Source organism: Hylaeus volcanicus, chromosome 6, assembly GCF_026283585.1.
Source record: "Hylaeus volcanicus isolate JK05 chromosome 6, UHH_iyHylVolc1.0_haploid, whole genome shotgun sequence".
Lineage (NCBI taxonomy): Eukaryota > Metazoa > Arthropoda > Insecta > Hymenoptera > Colletidae > Hylaeus > Hylaeus volcanicus.
Window position 1 is genome coordinate 7,789,457 of NC_071981.1, and position 22,478 is coordinate 7,811,934.

The following is a 22,478-nucleotide window of genomic DNA, read 5'->3' on the forward strand; positions in this document are numbered from 1 at the left end:
TTCAAGTCCTACACAATTAAAAGTCAGCATAGGTGGTTGGCGAAAAGTGTAAACGGTTTCTGTAGAACCTTGTGAATTTTTGAATGGGCTTCGAAATGTGACGAGATACGACAAAGATATGACGATAGGTGACGCGAAATATGACGACATACGGCAAGGATATGACGATATGTGACGAAATATGACGATATATGACAAGGATATGAAGATAGGTGACGAAATATTAACGGTTTCTGTAGAAGCTTGTGAAGTTTTGAATGGGTCAAAATAATCTGTAAATCCACCTTAAATAATATTCACTGCGTGAATTCGAGCCTCCCTTTAAAACAGCTCCAGTTTGACATCCTCTGTTCTGTAAGTGTCACAACTCGTTCGGCCAGCGACACTTATCGACGACCATCGTTCCAAGAGATCCAATTCTCCTTGGGAGTCTCGCGACTGACCCCCACAGTAAAATTGAAAATTTGGGACGACGTTCGTCGCCTTTCACGAGCGTCTTGATGAAAAGCACCGTGTCCCGGATAAGTGCACAGGGTCGCCGTGAAATAGTGACATTACTCGTTATCAACGTTACTCATGCATCACCGCGTGACACACAGGAACCCGTCAGAATCCAATCACCGCTCGTAATCGACGATAAATCAGATTTCTGTCCACCTCGTCCCCGCTTTAGTCGCAGCGCGCACGGCTCTCTATCTGCGCCGGCCCAGACGTTTATATTCGCGGTGTAAAATCAATGTAGCAACACACGGTGCATTGTAGTTCCACGCGACAGCTTCGTGCCACTCATTGTACCCCGAACGACGACGAAAAAACCAAAAGGGAAGGCGAAATTTTCCATCCAAGTTTTTTTCGTTTATTTATTTATACAGGATAAATCCAACAGGGCGTGCACGCAAAGCGTATTCCGTAGTGCATAAGAAGGCGCTGATGCGCGAGTTTCGAGCAACTTTGACCGCGATGATTTATACGAGTCTCCGGTTCGGGGAACTTCTATTTTTCCATCCGGGTCGTTGGTTAAGTTATTCGGATAACAACGCCGACGCGGCGAGATTCGGAGCCGAGCAGATTAGGTTCACGTATCCGGAAAATCTTTGGAAGGTGTAATCGGAGCGTTGGAGTTTTTTTGCTCGAAGGACAGATGAGCTTCATTTGGTGAATTATGAAAAACTTGGAACACGCGATTCATTTGAATTTACAATTTTTCTGGCGAATCAGTACCAAGGGGAATCGGAGCTCTTGCAAGAATGTGATTCGATAAGTGTCACTGAGGATCTAGTTGCGACACTTATAGAACAGGGGATGTGAAATTATTGAATATCAGAATGCAACGAAATATTTCACTTATGAAAACAGAAGTATATCTTGTCATATATCGTCAAAGTTGTTTCCTTATTTATATCCTTGTCATTATATGTACATTGCAAATAAACTACACAGAACCCCGTTCAAGAAATCACCTCAAACTTTCCCAGATAAGAACCACCGACCCCAAGCTACTTCGCAACGAGACTTTCCTTTAAAACCCGAGAATCCGACTTTAAGATTCACTTAACAGAACCGCGTCAGAAATTAAGCGTCGCTCTTATCCGCTTTCACTTTTCTCTGTCGTACGTTTCCCACAGAAAAAAGGTGGCTGGCCACCGTGGGGAGAGTTAAAATCAGGTCCAGGAATTGCGGCAGAAATTGCTCGAAAATCCCCGATCGATGGAACGAAGGGAAAAGTCCGGGAGTGAAAAGCGCGGCTTGGGTGGACCGAGCGAGACCGTTTCATCAGACGGCTACTCATCCGTGAAACACGACGTCCTCTGGCTCTCTCTCTCTCTCTCTCTCTCTCTCTCTCTCTCTCTCTCTCTCGCTCGTGTTCTTATTACACGAGAGGGATCAGACCAATAAGGAAACTCGAAACTTACAGCACGATCACCAAGATTGAGCACCCCGCAGTGCAGGAAAGCGGTTTGGCCTACGGTCGTCGTGGTCTCCCTCTTCGTCGTGTTGTCGAAGTAGGGCTGGTTAAAGGGTTGCTCCCAGTAAGAAGACGGATGGTGCACCACCACCGGTCCCCCGTTGCTCTTCACCGCGCACTCTGTCAAAAGCAATAAACAGTGTAAAGAAGATTTCATTTCCACAGGGTAAACTGGCGTCGCGTCTATTTGGATTGTATAATTTTATCGCGCCACCGGAGGGAACCGGGAAAGGTTCAGGGGAGGAGATCCGTGGGGTCAGTCTGGGAAAGAGGGTCATCGATTTTCACATTTTTCGGTTCGTTTATGTTTGGTGTCAACATTTTTCCTAGGAGCAAGTGGCAATTTCTCTTTCCAAGTTCTGCAACATTTTTTTCAATTGTTTATATTTCAAAAGAGTATTCTCGGGTCCTAGAGTCCATTGTGAATGTGGATTAAGCTTGAAATACGTGGCAGATAGTTTGAAATACAAGGTAGATATAGACCCTAGAAAAATAACTAACCCTTTGGCATGCAACGACGAGTGAGGAATTCTCCTGTTAAGGAATTTGGTCTGTAAATAATAAGCACGAGCCTGACTTGTAGTACTTCGTTCGGACTTCCTATTTTCATGTTTACTATAGTCCGAGCAACCGGAAGGTATCGTGTAAGCCAAAAGGTTAACGCAATTTTGGTATTTCGTTTCATAAGTAGAATCCTGTCTAAGAGACGCGCGGTCTTTCCCACCATTTCTTCGAACAACTCGCATCGTACCAGGCAGGAAGGACGATGATCAATAAGTACAAACAAGCCTGGAACTTGAAACAGATTCCAATTGTCTCCCTTTGACGACTGAGAGGCACATAGCGGACTTCTGCGCCCCATAGACAGGAGTTACTGCATTTAAAATATCAAGGTGGCTTGCTTCTAGCGCACCACCCGGTATGTATAATGTCAATGTTACTTTCAGTGTTGGTTAGAAGGTAGAAGTAAGCAAGTGACATGTTTCAGGCTTGCCACGTATGGGTTATAAAAGTGTGTATACGACGCGAGGGAAAATACCCGATTGGGCGTTGGGTGCCTGTAAAAATGATATAAAAAGATATTTTTGCGAAGTAAGTCAGTCGACGTCGGCCAGGAAGCATGGTTTACTTCCAGGCCCTTGGGGGCCTTGGGACACCAAGATGGCTGACCGAATTCAACTTCTGTCTAAGTTCTTCCAACAGCTTCCGGGCCCGTGGGGTACTGGAACGTTCGACTGGACTTAGTAATTGCGCATAAGACCTTTCAAACTCATATAATACTGTAGTATATGAGATAGGAGATGTAAATAAGCTACAATAAATCTTTGTTCGTCATTAACAGAGTTACAGATTTGATGCATTTCTAATACAATTAATGTGACACATAAATGCTAAATATAACCAAAATGTATATGCACTTATGCAAAAAGGATTTATTAAATTATTATATTAATTAATAACTTGTATTCAACATACTCTATAATGTTTTATGTGTTTTCATATTACTGTACATTAGGTAACTTTGTACCAATTTGGAAGCCCAGCTTGGGAAATTATTAATTTAAATAATAACATATATAAATACAATTTTTATTTTGGGTGAATCCATCTATTTAAATATTGTTCATTTCTCGTCATTTCTAAATTAAATTTTTGTGAAAATTGAAATTCTCATGATCCAGTAATTTTTCGACCTACATATTGGACCCAATTGTTTAATTTCATTTCTTCGTGGTTACAAATGATAAGCAAATGATAAACAATTTTTCAAGACGATTTTAAATTTCACAGATAATCGCGTCGGTCATTTTATAAGAATCACCCTGTATATGTAAAAATATATTCACATATATTTAACGAAAGTTTGGAAACTTTCGGAGCACGTAGCTATAATAATAAATTAATGCAACGCCATGCACGCGAGGGAAACCAAGAGATATGGCTGAAACGTCGCGTCCTAACGAAAGTTTTTAACGAAGAAACATCAGTCCGGACCGTGCCATTAATTAACCCAAACATTAATACGAAGAAGTACGTGATTAAAGTCAACCGGCTATATTTAACAACGTCCGAAGAAGAATTTTACGTCAGCTCTCAGATGAGATACTCTTTCGGATTTAACAAACATCGTGGATTTGTAACAGGTCACTGAGCTAGCGGCTGCAACCGTAAACAGTGGCGACCGAGCGATGAGACAATAGCCTTTGCGAATCAGAGTGTTTACACAAAAGCAGCCAATATTACCAGCGATCGGTCCGGGTCGATAGCTTTCGTAAATAGTGGGGTGTGTATACAAAAGCGAAAGGGAGTTTGAAATTTCAGCTGACGAGGGAAACGTTTCATCCTGTTCTATTGGGTTATTTATTGTTATTTATTCGTAAGATAAATTTAGGAATCCGACGGCACGAAATTTCGTACGAAATTTTTCTTGCTTTTTATGCTGGGGGCTGTATAGGGACGTTACTACATGGTTGCAAATATACGTGAAGTTAGAAATGGAGGAGAAGCTTCTATATACAAATTGAAAACGAGGTTAAGCAGCCGAGGAGGTTGGGAGAGCTTTGTTGTGACTGCGCTAAGGCAACGTGTAACAAAATCTTCCTTATTGTTCGGTACTTTTCATCAGTTCGATGTAATTGTTTATTCATTTGCCACTGCAGTCTTGAAACTATGTTTCGTAATGATTTGTAAATGTTCACAGTGTCTCCAGAGGAACTTAACTAACTTTTCAAAGGAATTTAATTTATTACTTTTGGAACTCAATTCTTCTTCACAGACATCTTGATAATGGTTGTACTACTTTATGATTGTTCCAAATCTAATTAATTAAATTCAATAACAATTCACTATGAAACATAATTTCAAGACTCCAGAGATAAAAGTTTAATTTTGTATACTTCAATTTCTCAATAATGTACGATAACAATATCGTCACAAGATTAATAGACGTTACAAAATCGATATCATTTTGAATTTTTTTTTATCTAAAAAGGGAGGGGGCTAAATGCAACACCTGTTTCAATCCACATCGTTAAGTAACGTTTAATTAGAGCCTCACGGATTTTGTTTATATGTTTCCATGAACGGTTGCGATGGAAACACATCAAGAGATTTCTGGAACATTCTAAGCGTATGTTTTGAAAGCTTAGTGGAATCCGTACATGTGGATCCCGATTCTAGGCTAACTAAAGGGCTGCATCAAAAAACAGAACAGTATTTCGGATTTCTTTTATTTTTTGAAAATTTCCCTACGACCTGGTACTGCAACATTGACAAATAGTAGCGTACTAGAATAGAAGAATATAAAAAATTAATAACTCTGTTTTAAATAGAAATCGCAGTATTCGTTTATTTTTCATTATAAATAGCGAAAATAATAAATTGTTCAAATATTTCAGGTTTTCAATTTTTTATGATTAAATTCATCATTATTTTTCACGAATAGATATCTTAACGAGTTTTATTCGCCCCTATCTAATTGGAACATAACCATCCGTCTAAGAGTATCCTCCAGGTATATTCCTGCGTATTTTTTGTTTCTTTGTTCGCTGCGAGTTCCGCTTCACTTAGAATTTTCCTTTGAGACTTTATCTTTCGCATTTATACCGCGTATTTCTCCATTCGTAGGAAACGTTTTCATTTGTTTCACAATGTAATGAATGTTCTTGTTTCTCTTAGTCCACGTCCTCCTTGTCCGTTCTTTGGTCCCCTGTTGATTACGTATTGTCACCGTATTATCGCAGCCTCCATCTCGAAAAGATGTGCAAATGAAATGCGTTGTCGGTTATACTTGTTTATAGAACACTGTTAAAGAACACTGTTCGAGGCTTCAATAACAATTCTCTATTCACTCGTGTTTACTGCAGTGCAAAAGCTCCTTAACTCATTTAATGCTTCTTAGGGGGTGAATGCATAAATAAATTAATTAGAGAATTTAATGGAATTCTAAACAAATATTTTGACAAGCAATATCTGTGGACTGTAGTAGAAAATTAACTAAAAATAAGACTCTTTTACATAAGTACAAGTTAATTAGAGAATTTGATGGATAGAATTTAATGGAAATCTAGACAATTATTTTGACAAGCAGTATGTATGGACTACAGTATAAATAAATTAAAAATAAGACTCTTTTATATAAGTACCATTGACACTCAATGTATTTCTTCGACTACAGTTTGAAATTTAATATTTTTTATCTACTTCTACTACATCGTTTCCCTCCAAAATTTATTTGTACACTAATGAAACGACACTCTATTTTCCCTTAATGACTTCCACTGTTTTTGGCATTCCACATAAATTATTACAAAATTTATTTCGCCGAGAATTCCGCTCGGAATTTCTTGCCGGTTTGATTAATTGTACTCCCCGAGGAACAACATAAATCTAAATTTAACGGGACGAAATCTGCAGTTCATCAAATAATAATAATTCATGAATAATTCAAGAACTCTCAAGGAAACTTTATGGCATTTGAAATTTCACAGTATTCGTTCGACGAAATTGTACCAACGTGTTCAAGTGCACGCGCCACTGCAGAACGATCAGTTAAACGTAATGGCTAAAATTTGAATAGACAATTAATCGCACGTATGTCAACTGTTTTGACAGAATCGCGTGTTCGCGTTCGAGGGTCCTTTAATGGTCGACGTTTGCACCTGTCGCTTTTACTTCGTTCGTTACATCGCCCCATCGTTGGGCCTTCATGAAGGTGCCGCGTTACAGATTACACAAAACGTCGAGTCAGGTGGCATTCGAGTCACGAATAGATCGATAGACTTGCGCTAAAAGTATGGCAATTGGCGTTAGGTTGCAAATGGAGGCAGATATAGGCGCACTAAACTTATAGGAGCCGTATTGTTAAGGTACTTTGAAGCGTAAAATTTATTTTACAGCCTCAAACAGGCTTGTATTTATTTTATCTTTATTTTAAAGTCATTTTCAGTGTTATGAATGTTTCCACTGAATTGGTTACATTAAGAAAATCTACATGTACTCATTTCTATATTTCTTTTTATCAGACAAATGTTTCGTATCCTTTAAATCAATTTTTAAAAAATATGTGCTTATAGGGGACAATAAGACGAAACTTTTTTGTATTTACAGTTTTTTCATAGGACGCTTAGTTTCGAAAAGAAAAATTGAAAAGTTAGAAGTTCGTTGCCAAAATTGAATTTTAGGAGAAAGGTCTTTTAAGTTTTCAATTTTTATTTTTGAAACTAAACGTCGTATGAATAAACTGTCAATATAAAAAAGTTTCGTTTTGTCATTCCCTATAAGATCATATTTTTTTTAAATTCAAATCTCCTACGCCTCTTAATAATTAGTTCTAAAATGATGATGAAACAAAAAAATCATATAAACAAATTTAGCTCAATAGTTTCATCTTACAATCTTTCTAAATTTAATAATCGTTTTGATATGATTTACAAATAAAAATCGTAGTCGTTTAAAAATTTTAACGATTGTTTTAGTGTTCTATAATAAATTTGCTTCGTGCATTATTTCAACGGTGCCATGATGTGATTATAAATGCCCCCCCCCCCCCCCCCCCGCGCTAACGATAACGTAACATGGCCCTGACGTGAAATGTAATTCAGTAAGTCAGGTTCAGGAATCGTAAAAGTGAGGAAAATGGTACTCTACGTTTCCCATGGAGCATAAAATCTTGCGAGCAGAAGAATAAAACGGTATCTAACTGTGTCATCTCTACTCGTAGATCGTATTATTCCAACACGAAAAATGTCGCGGCTCGAAAACGGGGCAAAAATGGATCGGTACGATTATGTGAACTCCTTTCGTTGGCTTTCATGCTCTGAACCAAACCATATACATTCCATAACACGACACCCTGTATATAGTATCATCTCAGAGATGGGCGAAATTGTTATCAAAATAGTGATATCACGAATCGAACGAAAAGAAAAATATTTGGCGAATAAGGTGAATTTATTCGAAGTAAATTTAATTTACGAATTAATATGATTATTAGATTTTTTATTAAATTTTTATGAATTTTATGAATTTTATGAATTCTATGAATTTTATCAATTTTATCAATTTTATTTATTTCTATTAATTTTTATTTATTAAATTTTTGTTAAGTAAATTTAATCAATGAAAGGTTTATCTTCAACAATGAATGAGGTCTTCGTATTTTTATTCGAGTCTTATTCGAACCCTTCGAATAATAGATAAAGCACTTTTATCAAAATTTCTGTTTAATCCATTCACTGGCAACTACGAGATGTCTCGTAGTTCAAATTGACTGCAATTACATACTCAAGGGATAAGTTTATTTAAGTCACGAATGAAACGTGTCCTTTAAGTCACGAATTATTGCAAAAGAAGATCGTAAATTTTCTTCTTAAAATAACGAATTTAATATGACTATTTATTGTCAGAATAATAACCTAGATTACACATCTGTTTTAAATCTTTACACCCAAAGCAAAACGCTGTTTTGGCTAGCAGTGAATGGGTTCAATTTGGGTTAGATTCTTCTATGCCCAGTTTTGTACAACTCTGCGTCAATCTGGAAAGTGCGACTAAATCGAATTCGTGAAGCAATTAGGTGAAGTACAATATTAGACGTTTCTCTGATAAATATTACATATGTAGGCAATTATACGTATCGCTTTTTGCACAATCGACACCGCTGCCGACAATCGGCACGACTGCCGACAATCGGTGGCGCTGCCGACAATCGGTGGCGCTGCCGACAATCGGTGCCGCTACTGTGCACGTGCCACCGATCACCAGATTGTATGTATATGTGAGCGTATGAGAGCATGTATGAATTGGTATTTAATGGGACCCGGGAAAAGGCCGGTTAGTCTAGTCTTAAGCTCGGTCTCCTTAGAGGCCACTTATAATAAGTAAAGTTTTTATTATGACTTATGTCTTTCTGCTCAACCATCCAACACGTATAAAGAATAGTCTCCAGCTAAGGATCTAGCATAGAGAGAGAAATATTCATCGCTATCAGGGCAAAAAGCAATACATTTTCCCGTTGCACTCTGTGCTCGACGACTCGCCATGACTCTCTATTATTCCAGGCTAATGATGTTTTCACTACATCGCTGGAAGCTCTGTACTACCTTCGCGGGATTTTTTTACAACTCATTACAGTCGAAAATTCCACGGAGCTTTATCGTGTTACGTCCACATAATTCACTGGCTTAATTTCCTCGATTGCAAGATGCAAACGTGCGAGCTGAAAGCGTTTGAAAATACTGCGAATTGCGGCGACCGAAATGCTTTCCCTGGAATGAATTTTCGTCGAAAATTCAATGCTAAAATCATAAAACAATGAAGTGGATTATTTATCAGTTTGATATAAATTGAGATTCATTAACACTCTCAGTTCTAGACGCACTCGTGAATATTCTTGTGAAGAATCATGTTTTTGTATAATTGGAAGATATACGACTCAACATTTGCGTTAGTATTAAGTTTTACAAGACGATAAAAAGTTATGAATTTTATTATTCAGGCTTGTTTTGTTTAACACTTGATCTTTAGAATCAATTTTTTAAATCCTTAGTGAGAATTTGTGTCATTCATATTGTGAATAAATTCAAGTTTTGGAAAAAATAGTGTACATGAAATATAAAACAAATTACAAACATGTATTGAAAATTTCGTCTTGTACCAATTTATAAATTGATGCACATTCAATAATTATTTTACTTACGATGAACCCAGAAAAGTTGAAGTTGAGCAACAGTAATTAGAAACGGTCTTTTAATAATATTCATCTTTCATAGTACACGTAAAGGGCCAGCCATCTTGTTTTAGATTTTAAATATACACTTCAAATAAACAAAAATTCAATTGCAAGGGTGCTTCCTCCCAGAGGAGCCACATTTAATAATTATTTTATTTATGATGAACCCAGAAAAGTTGAAGTTGAGGAACAGTGATTAGGAACGTTCTTTTCATAATATTCATCCTTCATAATACACGTAGTGGACCAGCCATCTTGTTTCCTAACCCCCCGAGGAGGCCAGTTTATCGAGCACTTAAAGTTGCCCACAAGACGCCGCTAATATCCGCTTCTATATTTTATTTCCGCGCTACAATAAATGAACGTACTATTCCCAGTGCACTCTCTCGCCCCTCCCCGCAGGAAACACATTATTCTTCGAGATTTATGCGGTACGCTCCGTCGTATTTACTCTTGAGGGAAGTCAAGTTCGTTTGAATAATCGCGCTCCTTAATCGCGGGGTGGCCATGTTGCAATCTCCGCCTCCGGAAAAGATTGAACACCGTGTGTACACAGTTGCTCTTTCGGAAGTCGCAACTTTTTCATGCACCGAAAGAGCCGGGGAAACTTCGGTGGCTGGCCCGTGTTTAACAAGTCAACACGTTAAGTTTTAATTTAAGGTTAATGGAAACTTACGCAGCCGACGGTTCTGAACATGTGGACGTGAAACGTTACCGTACTGGAACGCGGAGCCCAGCGAAAGAATAACACGAGCAGGAAAGGAGGTCGGAGTAGGTGGAGGGGGGAGTCTGTAGTTGCAGCTACAACCATTCTTCGAAACTAAAAGTTCAATTTACTCTTCCTTTAAGGGTAACATGTGGCAGACGTATCTAGATATCAATAACGTAACCCAATTCGACTTATCGCAGATACTGTAACCATTCTTCCCCCTTAATCGCCATTTGGTGTATTCTAGATCTCGGGAATGTAGGCGAAACGGCACAGGAGGCATTAGGCTGGGGTCAATGAGGGGTAATTGTGAATTTTAGGGCACAAAGGATCGGCTGTTTACAGTGGTCGAAGACGAAGGAAGTTACGTACTGTACAAGCAGTTGCCCTCGGGGGCTGTAGCTGTGTTTGATCGTAGCTACGGTACGGGTTTGGCAATCCCGAGGTGCCCGAGTTAAGGCTGGAGGTCAGTGGAGCCTAACAGGAAACTGGCATCTGTAATGGGAGAATGGCGGCGACGAACCGGCGCCATGTCATATGTTAAGTTTCTTAAGTGGCTGGATGAATGCATCGAGGTGCGTGGTGGGCGACAGTGTTAAGTTAATGACGATATGTGACGAAATATGACAAGGATATGACGAGATAAGACAAGGATATGACAATAGGTGAAGAAATGTAACGAGATACGACAAGGATATGACGATAGGTGGCAAAATATGACGAAATACGACAAGTATATGACGAAATACGAGAAGGACAGTGGGATAGGTGATAAAATATTGTTTTATTATTGTGTGTGAATGTTAGATTATTGGTTCGAATGTCGAGCGAATGTTTATGTGATTGGGTCGAATGTTCCTTAGGGTGAATGCGTTTGTTTAAACAGAGTGCAAGCGATACGCGAGAACGAAGAAAGAATATCTGTGATGCTTGAACGAATAGGTTAGTTCGTAAGTCAATCGTGCCAGAGAGTTCGACGAGAAGAATCACGCGAGCTACGCGAGTGTCTCTAATAAAAAGTTTAATTACATATGTATAAGACCTATCTTTATTCTACATCCGATGACCACCGTAGGAGTATTATATGATGAGAAGTATTTAAGGGGCTTGGAACATATAGTGTTTTAGTAAGTAAAAATTTCTCCAGATATATATAAAATTTTTTTTGCAATAAATTTAATCAGTACCGATCTTTGACACCGTATACTTTTCAAATTCCTACTCAGAACAAAACAATAAAAAAATGTTTGGTCTTGGCAAGCATAGACGTATTCTATATCTTCGGATCGATGAAGATTTGTAAACAAAAGTTGCCGCAAAATTGTCCTTGACCTTTAATTTCAAGGTCAAATTTTTTTTTCATTGCATTATATTCTACGCATCATGAGGATAAAAAGTGTCAAAGGAACTATGGGTTCAAATTTGACCGTTTCGGCAAAAATTGATGCGGAAGTTTTGTCGGCTGTAAAATGAATTTTATTCATAAAAGTTGACGATTTCAAATTGAAATGCTAGTTGTCGACATAAACACAGTCTTGACAGGAATGTAAACACACCACTACAGCGTTAAAGGCCACATAAACACAGTTTGAGTGACCCCCACTATCGTGATTTCGATTGCTTTGCTTAGATTTATATCACATTTAGTCTAGCTTCTGATTACAGTGGTTATTCATGTGCGATATAGTGTCATGATGCAAAAATATATAAATATTCGACAAATGCTTCGTGCAATAGATGAAGCATTTGGAAACTATGCTAGACCGTGTGAAATATATAAAGTGCGGCTTTTGAGTATTGGAAGGCGTGCAAGAGAAGTTCCTGATCGACGGGAATTCCAACGATTAGATCAACGTTTTGGAGATGGGGAATCAGTTTTGAATTTTATTAATAATTACAGGGAAGCTGGTCGACCGCGTGTGCATTGGCGTGTGGAAGAACAAGTAATTGCACTTGCAAGATCATACCCAGTAATGAGTCTGCGTCATATTGCTCGTCGTGTCGGAATCTCACATATGACAGTGCGTCATATAATTCGTGAAGGTCTTCGACCATTTAGAATTCAAAGTGTTCAAGCACTCCAAAATAATGACTACAATGTTCGAAAACGTTTTTGTCAATTGATGCTTCGAAAGTTGCACCGAAATCCAAATTTCCAAAAAAATATTATTTTCACGGATGAGAGTAGTTTTTCTAACCACGGTTTACAAAACAGACAAAATGTTAGAATATGGAATTATCGAAACCCTCATGCCATGATACAACATTTCAATCAAGGACGCTTTTCAGTCAATGTGTGGGCAGGTATTTTAGGAAACAGAATTATTGGTCCTTATTATCTTTTTATTAAGAATATTATCTATTAAGGAATATTCATCAGAATGGATCGGTTCTTTGGCTGAGAAGAAGAAATAGAAGACGAACATTTTTCAAGCATAGAAGGTAATATTGATTATGATCAATCAGTTATGTTAGATTTCCGATAAACAGCAGATAAACAAACAGTAGTTACTGCTTGCTTCATTAGTAATAACTCTACTATTATTTTTTATGCTAACGGTTAAGTTTGGAACTATAGTTCCTTTGACACTTTTTATCCTCATGATGTGTAGAATACAATGCAATGAAAAAAAATTTGACCTTGAAATTAAAGGTCAAGGACAATTTTGCGGCAACTTTTGTTTACAAATCTTGATCGATCCGAAGATGTAGAATACGCCTATGCTTGCCAAGACCAAACATTTTTTTACACCCTGTACAATGCTCAAAGAATTTATAATTAGTAAAACCACTAAATGGAAAAAACAAATTAATTCACTTTCAACCAAACACACATTATATTCCATATTTCAATATTATTATATTCATATTATCTCATATTTCATATTACTTTATTCATAATGACTACGATGTTCGATATATATATCATGTTACATATTCGTATTTCAATATTCATTTTATTAGATAATAACAAGTATTTCCATTTGTCATCTTTATCTCCAATCAAACAATTTATTCATCAAGCTTTATCAAATTGGCCCTGCAAGTGATTTCACAGTTCAGAAAAATAAAAATATTGCTATAATCCGGACAATGGGGTAAAAATATGATTAAATGCATTTATCTCAGCAACAAGTTACAAATAGCAAAAATGATAAGTGCACTCGTATTATACGAACTTACTCGTTTATATGAACTATTTATCTATATAACAGATTCATATAAATGGAGTTTTACTGTATATGACTAAACACCCTTATAAATAAAACTCGTTCACTCTCTGTATATGCGTGTAAAAGTATTGCAGTACGGCATTTAGAATGATCAAACCCGGTGCAATTTATGTTTAGGTTAGGTTTGGATTACGAATGGGTTCATTTGTCTCCTTACCGTATGCAGCTACCACGGAGGGAAAGAAATACGATAGGAGATTTGGCCTATTTCCCGATAGATTATGTTAGCGTTAAAGCTGTTACGCGAGTGTACAGGCGCGGGGAGAGGATGCCGAAGAAAGCGTGGAGTGCACTACCTTCAGCATGTGTTGACTTCCAGAGCGAACAAGCCGTAATGTCGAGGACAGACCCACTTGGATTTCAGCAAGAGGTTTCGCGTTTCGTTCTCACTTAGCAAGAGTGCAAGGAGATACTTCGACGATGTTTTCGAACCACTTTCGTTGCACTTGCTTTATGGACCTTTCCGCGATAACGTTTCGTGAAAAATAAAAACGTTCTAATAATTGCCAAAGCGAACAAAAAATTATTCTTTATTTATTATTCTATTATCATAAGAATGACTTCCGCAGTGAATCGGTTTATAATGAGAAAGTGGATTATTTACTCATACCTAATACAATGATGGAGACTTAACTCAATAATTATAAATTTTGTAAAAATTTTTGTTTCAAATTTTTGGATCGAGGTGCGTGCTGCACGACAGTGTTGAGTGGATGACGATATGTGACGAAATATGACGAGATAAGACAGGGAATGACGATACTGGACGAAATATGACGAAATACGAAAAGGACATGGCGATAGGTCATAAAATATTGTATTATTATTGTGTGAATTTTTAAATTATTGGTTCGAATGTCGAGCGAATGTTTATGTTATGTTAATTATTAATTTTGTAAAAAGTTTTGTTGTAGAAATTTTATATTTGCTGAGGATTGTTTCCCATTTGAATATTAATTTTTCCTTACACATTAGTGACTTTAAAATAACTTTGAGAGTTATTTTGAGTTAATAACTACCACCTAATAAAGTAAGATTTCTGAAATTTATTCAATATTTGCCAATCGTTTTGTTCATAAACAAACTCGAACCAACGTAAACTGCACGTTCTTTTGAGTAAATATTCTCCAAAGATGGAAAAGAGTACACACTCGAGAACACATTTTTCTCCAAATTAACGCTTTAATTGGTTCCCTAGATATAGTACACCAAAGTGTAGTATATATAGTGCGGGGGTGTATGGAGCGCCTACTCGGGAACGTTATGACCTAGTTCCTTCCAGTGGAAATACATACGTCGCGATTAGCAATGGAGAAAAAACGCTGACGCAGTTTTAGCTACTGACCATTGCTCTCGTGCCAAGTTTGGGGTAAATCAGCGAAGGCAGGTGAGCGAGAAGTGTCGATTTTGCAAGTAAAAAGGGGAGTATGAGATAGAGCCTCCGTAATTGCAGGAAAACAAGTCTGGGAAAAGCGTGTTTATCGAGGTTTTGCTTTATTTCAAGTCTGATATAAAATGAACTGATATAAAATAAAAATTATTTTTTGAGATGGAAAGAAATAAGTAGTATTTAGATGAAGGGTCAGTTCGAGGGTGTTTAGTCCAATAACCTCGATAATTGAAGGGAAGCTGGCATAGGAAAGTGTGTTTATCAAGGTTTTGCTTTAAGTTAAATTTGATATAAAATAAGAATTAATTTTTGAGATAGAAAGAAATAAGTAATATTCAGAGAAAGGGTTGATTTGAGGGTGTTCAGTCCAACAACCTCGATAATTGCAGGAAGACTGGCATGAGAGAGTCTGTTTATCGAGGTTTTGCTTTATTTCAAGTCTGATATAAAATGAATTGATATAAAATAAAAATTATTCTTTGAGATGGAAAGAAATAAGCAGTATTCAGAGGAAGCGTTGGTTTGAGGGTCCAACAACCTCGATAATTGCAGGAAAACTGGCATGGGAAAGGGTGTTTATCAAGGTTTTGCTTTATATTAAATCTAACACAAAATGAACTGACATAAAATAAAAATCATCTTTAAAAGTAGTTAGAAATAATTAGTATTCAGGAGAAGGGTTGGTTTGGTAGTGTACAGTTCTCCATTTTGCGAACTAAAGTTCTCGTACCAATTACACGACACCATTACTGACACCTTGTTAATTCAAACTGTCGAGAACTTATAAACGACTTCGGATTGAATTTGTTTAAAAGCCATTGCAAATGACAGCCATTCATCTCGATACTCGATATTAACACCGTGGACTACCACATATTAAAGTAAATTATTGAAAGCAACAGTAATTATAACTTCATGATCGCCTGGGTAACTAGCTAGACTAAAACACGTTACTAATCTGGTTTGGATAGACCAACCTGTACATCAGTATGCATCCACCTTCTAAAAACAGATAGGGTAATACGAAATTGATGTGTTGTGACGTCGCAAAAATATTACGTATGCGTAAAACGTTCTCGTTTGTATTACACGTCCTTTCCAAATCCAAGAGGAATTATGTCCCCCGATATCTGCAGATAGTATTTTACGGAAGTCACGCTCAAAGAAAAATGCGGTATGGATTTCCAGCTTCAGATGGAATATGAGAGCTGTTCTACATGAGAGCTGCCCTTTGTTCTGGTAGAAAAGTAGATATACAAGTGAATTCATGACACGGGTTACTGACTCGTGGCATTTCGAACGTTGCACAGTTTCTTCACCCAATTAATATTATAGTATTGAGTTGGTTCATTATTCCATATCGTTCTTATTTATTGAAAATTGTGATATTAAAATATCATATCAATTATGTACTCTACATCTTTGTTTACGACTTCCTTCAATTATATTACATCCGCTTAAAAATACATAAGAATATGTTGAGCGCTACGTCCTAACTTCTGCTTCTAACCGCTAGGTGGCTGCGCGTTCCTGCATAACTCACAAGAGAACTCGTAAAGTCTGCATGATGTATACAAGTTCGTTTCGCCCGGTGAATCGTCCATTTTCGTCTCGGAGTCGAAAAAGGGTAAGAAACATTATATATTCCGAATTACTATAACATTACATTGCAATAAATCCGAATTCTACTAATCGAGGTACCTTTCAATAGAAGCTGTAGCTTTTTAAATCGAATTACACAACGATTCCTGAAAATGCTTTCGAACTTGATCCTCGAGTGACCCAAACGAGTTATAAAACGAGGCTAAGGAATAGAGGAGGAACAATAAGCGGAAAAGGGTCCTCGTGATGCGTAACTGCACGTGCCCTCTCATACCTCGGCAGTATTTCTTCAGCTATCGTACGGGTGTTTCGCAAGAAAACTAGAGACAAGTTGAGAGGTTGGGCACATAAGCTACTTGGATTTCAGAAAAAGTTTTCGTATTACGCGGAGCACTTGCTCCCGGAGTTCTTGAAGCCGATTCCTTTTCAACGATGTCTCGGAAACTCGAACTCCCATACTATTCCAATACACGCTAAATTCTGTCTAGGAGACGCCGAGTAAAACTCCCTGTCTAAGAGACGCTTGACTATCCCTCACAGCTTCATGTTACTCTTGACTTGCCCTTTGGAGACTTGAAATGGGCTAATTAATCTCGTGGAGTAACTTTTGTTGCTGTTTGACGATGTTTCATGTTGTTTGACGAGGGATAATGAGGGCTAATCTGATACACTGCAGCTGGAATCTATAATACGTTATGTGGAGAATGTTTCCCTTCTCTGATCGTAAAAAGGGATCATAGATTTTTAAAAATATTGTGATCATAAGTATGGTCGACTCATGGTTGACGTTTTGGCTTAAATAAATATATTTTTGGCAAACTTTGTCGTGAATGAAAACGGAGAATGGTCAAACATTGCCTTTTATTATCATTTCCCTACAAAAGTGATAGGAAAGTGGTCAGAAATAGATGGAAACGTGTAAATGTGATAGAATATATAAGTATATGTGATAAAAATATATAAACTTCCATTTAAATACATCAATTCATTTTTTAAACCTCTCCCACTATTTCACTTATAATAAAAACATATATTCTATATAATTTACCCCTTTGAACTAAATAAATTTTGTAAAAACATTCTTTTCGATACCTTCATTCGATTTAAATAGAACACACTGTATACAGTCAGCCCCATAAATATTCGTACTCTGTGTTTATTCAAGGAATCTGTCCAAATTAAATGATCGAATTTGTATGGTTCCAATTTTTCACTATTTATATACAAGAGTAAATTTTATCCATGTACATATATTTATAACGAAAAATTTATTTAAGAACGTCGATTAATTCAGACAAACTTCTTTAATAGACGTAGAGGGTACGAATATTTATTGGAGTGACTGTATAATCGATTTCAGTTGATTTACCTACCAATTTCGTTAACAATTACTTTGAAAATGATTTAATATCTGAAAAAGATGAAGATAACGTATAAAATATACGCAATTAAGATAGCTACCACATTTACATGTTTTCACTCATTTTTGCCACAACTCTTGCCATCACTTTTTGATCAAAATGATAAGGACCTTTTGTTTTATACAATGAGTAATTCCTGCATGAATTTTTGTTTCCAAGCAGGTCCAGAAATATCCATTTTTGAACATTCTCCTTTGTTTTATCAATGATCTCCAAACAGTCCACCAAGTATCATCACCCTATACTCATCACTGTTGCTTTTTTTTCTTTAGAAAATTGCCCTTTTTTAAATAATCAAGGTTTATATAAAAACAATCTCACTCACAGAAATGTCCATTTTTGAACATTCTCCTTTGTTTTATCAATGATCTCCAAACAGTCTACCAAGTGTCACTCTATACCCATCACTATTCCTTCTTTCTTCTCCAGAAAATTACCCCTTTCTAAACAAATTTCGATGATTACCCCGTAATCAACGGAAAGTGAATTTCCCCAAAATCGCATTCCCGCGTTAAATTAAGAACGGCCGCGTTTGTTGTCAATTCGTGCCCGTGCCGATGACAGCACGAAAATATCCGCATTGGTGGACCGCGTCGTTTTGTTTCGGGATTTATATGCGCGTCGCGTCGAAGTTCGTTTAATATTCCGCTAGGTCCCCATGTTGCGGCACAGTGTCGTGATCGGTTATTTTATGGCGATGTAGCGCCGCTCTCGCGATAGATTAATATCGTAAAAGCTAGTTGAAATAGAACGCGGTATCTGGCCGTATTATAACGACTTGTTGTACACGGTCGCGAACAATATGAACACCGAAGGATTTCTGAACGTCCGCGCTAAATATCACCGCGTCCCAGTTTTGCTTTATCTTGTTAACGAAGCGAGGCTTATGAAAAGCAAAGAACGGCGAACGTGCGACCGAGTAGATATGAAAATTCACGTTTTTAAAAGCGAGCGATGTTTTATTTATTTATTTATTTATTTTATCATACATGGACAAATGTGCGGAGCTTTCAGGATTCCGAATTCTTGCAACACGTCTGAACGAGGTTGTTTGTCACGTCTTTGGGAAGTACATAGTGTACGTTCTCCCACTGTTATGAAAATCCTTTGAATAATGAGCTGCAGTTATGGCTCATGCACGATGATACTCCATCCTACTTTCGTCTCGCAGTTCGAATATCTTTAAACGACGTCTTCCCGGATCGATGGGGCGGGAGGCGGTGCCTCCTTATCGTGGCTCGCTCTGCTGACCTGAATTCGTTCGATGTTTATTTCTAAGAGATTTAACATGCTCTTTATACCAATAACATTTACAAGGAATGTGGTTTACAAGGAAACGTACCTAGCAAAGTGAATCCGAAATTATTCCTCGATAACAGAATTTCCAATGAAGTATGAGACTCGATTATAAGGAGGGTGGGGGTAGGGCGAAGGTTTCTTTTAATTTTATGCAAATAATAAAGGCTATATACTATGTGTATTGACAGAATTTGTCTAAATTGTATGTATATATCTATAATAAATACATACATGTACAAACTTCGTACTACAAAGTGAAACATTAATTTAATTACCAATTTCCAATAATTATAATGAAACACTTATTTGACAACATCAAACTCATTATTTAATTTAGATATGCATTGAATAAATTTGTCTAAATTGTATGTATACATATGTATAATAAACACATACATGTGCAAACTTCATTTTTGTATATAATTATAATGAAACATTTATTTGGAAACATTAAACCTCAAACATTAAACATTATTTAATTTAGCTAAATTTCTTCAATACACATACAGGGTACGAATACTTATGCGACTGGCTGTAATTGTAATTGTTTATGATTGTTTGAATAATAAATGTGGAAGTGTAACTACACTGCTCTAAAATTGTCCATCTCCAATTTTAGGTTTTATTACTGTCTATATTGAGTATTCTACTTGATAAGAGGATACAAAATGAAAACTAAATGTCGCTAACGAACCATTTTCTCACAAGAGGTCGTTGAATTTCCGACCAATTAGGTTATGTAGAGTAGCTCGTGGACGTAATGAGCGTCCTCCACTTTGACCTTCGTGAAGCTCTGTTTTATAGCGCTCTACGATGAGTGCTATAATCATAAATGGAGCGATTCTATACGTAAAAATAAATAGAAAATGTGTTATTATAGTAATATCTCTATTCCCGTCACTCGGAAACCAGAATTGCTATTAAACTAGATATAGAAGAAATTCTGTCTCATGAACTGACTGTATCAGTTCTAAATAATAATCGTTATAATAATAAGTGCTTTACAATGATTAAATGACCACTAATCGTTTATATTATTATTGTTATATGTAGTAATATATTACTTATATATTACTATAATTATAAATGGAGCGTTTCCAAATGTAAAAATAAATAGAAAATATATGGTAATTTACATGTAGTATTCGAACATTATTACTAGACTGCGGATCATTATGAATTTATAGAAAATTTCAATGTGCAAGAAACTACAAAATGCAAGCAATATGCAAGAATATAAAAAATATTGAAAGCAAAGATCATGTTATAATACGAATTAATTTTATTTAAAATTAATTCCTATTTAAGTTCAATTTTCGTAGGCACGTTCGCGAAGATTTTATTTTGCATAAAGTCTACTTATTACAATAATGTCTTTAATTCCGTCACTCGTGAACCAGAATTCCTACTAACAACCAGACATAGAAGAAATTCTGTTTCACGAAACGACCATATCAGTTCTAAATAATAATCTTCATAATAAAAATCACGATCGTTAATCTTCGGTCCTCTTTACAACCTGAAAGACGTAGATACCAAACCAGTAGTTCCAGAAACTATGTAATCGTACAATACGTACGACTACATATGGATAAACAGATTCCTACAATATCGGTGTATGAATAACAGATGGCGCGGAGGAGACATCCCCTCCACGTAATCACGAACGTAGTGCGCAGGTGCGACTATTTCTTTGTTTGAGAATAAACACGTTTCATTCTTGTTTGTCACAAATACGAATATTGAAATTTTATTTTCCCTATCCCACCTCCACTCGCCTTTGATCTACTTTTAATCCACTGCTGGAATGAATCTAACCTTAAAAATAAGTACGGTTACAACTAATGGGCGTAACTCAGTGACAGAAATGAATTCTGGAAATGACTGTACTTAAACAGCTATCGATTCCTTCGAGTACAATCAAAAGTCAACTTCCTTAAAAAGGAAACAGTGAATCCCTTTAGCATAATAATGCCCCTGAGTAAATATTATTTGTAGAATAACCCGATTTGACGCGCAGAATACGAGGAGGAGCGCATTAGGCTCCTCGCGACTCGGGTAGCTAACAAAAATACGGATACTGGAGTCTCCGAGACGTCGTTAAATAGGTATCGGGCTCGGAAACTCTCCCCGGCAGGTGCTTTGCGTAATACGAAAACTTTTTCTGAAAACCAAGTAGCTTATGTGCTGAACCTCTCGAATTGTCTCCAGTTTCCTTGCGAGACACCCGTACAATGGCTGAAGGAATACAGCTTAAGGGGGTATCCTGAATTATGAGATCTAAAAAAAGCGGGTTTTTGTGAATTTTTTTAGGACGGAAAAAAATAATTAATTCTATCGAACTTTTTATCCTATTTTCATACATATTTGAGTAGTCTGTACAAATTTATTCAGCAAGAAATATCCAAATTGAGTCGACTGCGACGTACAATTGTAGAACACCTCACAATTAAAATCTCCTTTACAGGAGACAGGACACAAAAAAAAGCAAAAGAAATTTTCATTTTCGTACATATTTCTTCTATGTGAACTAAGAAAATTCATACAAAAAAAATTGTAAACAACTTTTTTATCAAGTTAAAGTGATTTTTTTCACCCAAAGAACTCGTTCTTTTTTTCAAACTTGCAGTAATTTCATATTTCACCATTTTTGCGGGTTTTTCTTAGTTCACATAGAAGAAAAATGTATGGAAATGAAAATTTCTTTTGGTTTTTTTGTGTCAAACCAGAATTACGACCTGCATCTTTCCCACCGATAGGAGGTTTGAATTGTGAGGTGCTCTACAAATGTGCGTCGCAGTCGGCTCAATTTGAATATTTCTTGTTGAAAAAATTTGTACAGACTACTCAAATATGTATGAAAATAGGATAAAAAACTCGATAGAATTAATTATTTTTTTCCATCCTAAAAAAATTCACGAAAAACCGCTTTTTATAGACCTCCTAATTCAGGATACCCCCTTAAGTACGAGAAGGCACGTGCGGTTATGCATCACGAGGACCCTTTTCCACTCATTGTTCCTGTCTCTATTCTTTCGCCTCGTTCTCTCCTGGCTCGTTTGGGTCACCGGGTGAATCAAGTTCGAAAAGCATTTTTCGAGGAATCGTTGAAAGTATCTGACGATT

At 36.8% G+C, this 22,478-nt stretch overlaps 2 protein-coding genes across 3 annotated transcripts in view; one reads left to right on the forward strand and one right to left on the reverse strand.

The window, feature by feature from the left end:
* Positions 1 to 22,478, reverse strand: part of LOC128878190 (uncharacterized) — a 428,083-nt gene that overhangs the window by 88,390 nt on the left and 317,215 nt on the right. For both annotated transcript variants that reach the window (XM_054126195.1, XM_054126196.1), the window contains one exon: positions 1,914 to 2,086. In XM_054126195.1, coding sequence (XP_053982170.1) covers positions 1,914 to 2,086 — 173 coding nt within the window. The remainder of the gene's footprint in view (positions 1 to 1,913; positions 2,087 to 22,478) is intronic.
* On the forward strand, positions 12,094 to 14,676 carry LOC128878192 (uncharacterized). Its single transcript, XM_054126199.1, has 3 exons — positions 12,094 to 12,711; positions 12,775 to 12,849; positions 13,758 to 14,676. The coding sequence occupies exons 1-3, from the start codon at positions 12,638 to 12,640 to the stop codon at positions 14,032 to 14,034; spliced, it is 426 nt and encodes a 141-aa protein (XP_053982174.1). The 5' UTR covers positions 12,094 to 12,637; the 3' UTR covers positions 14,035 to 14,676.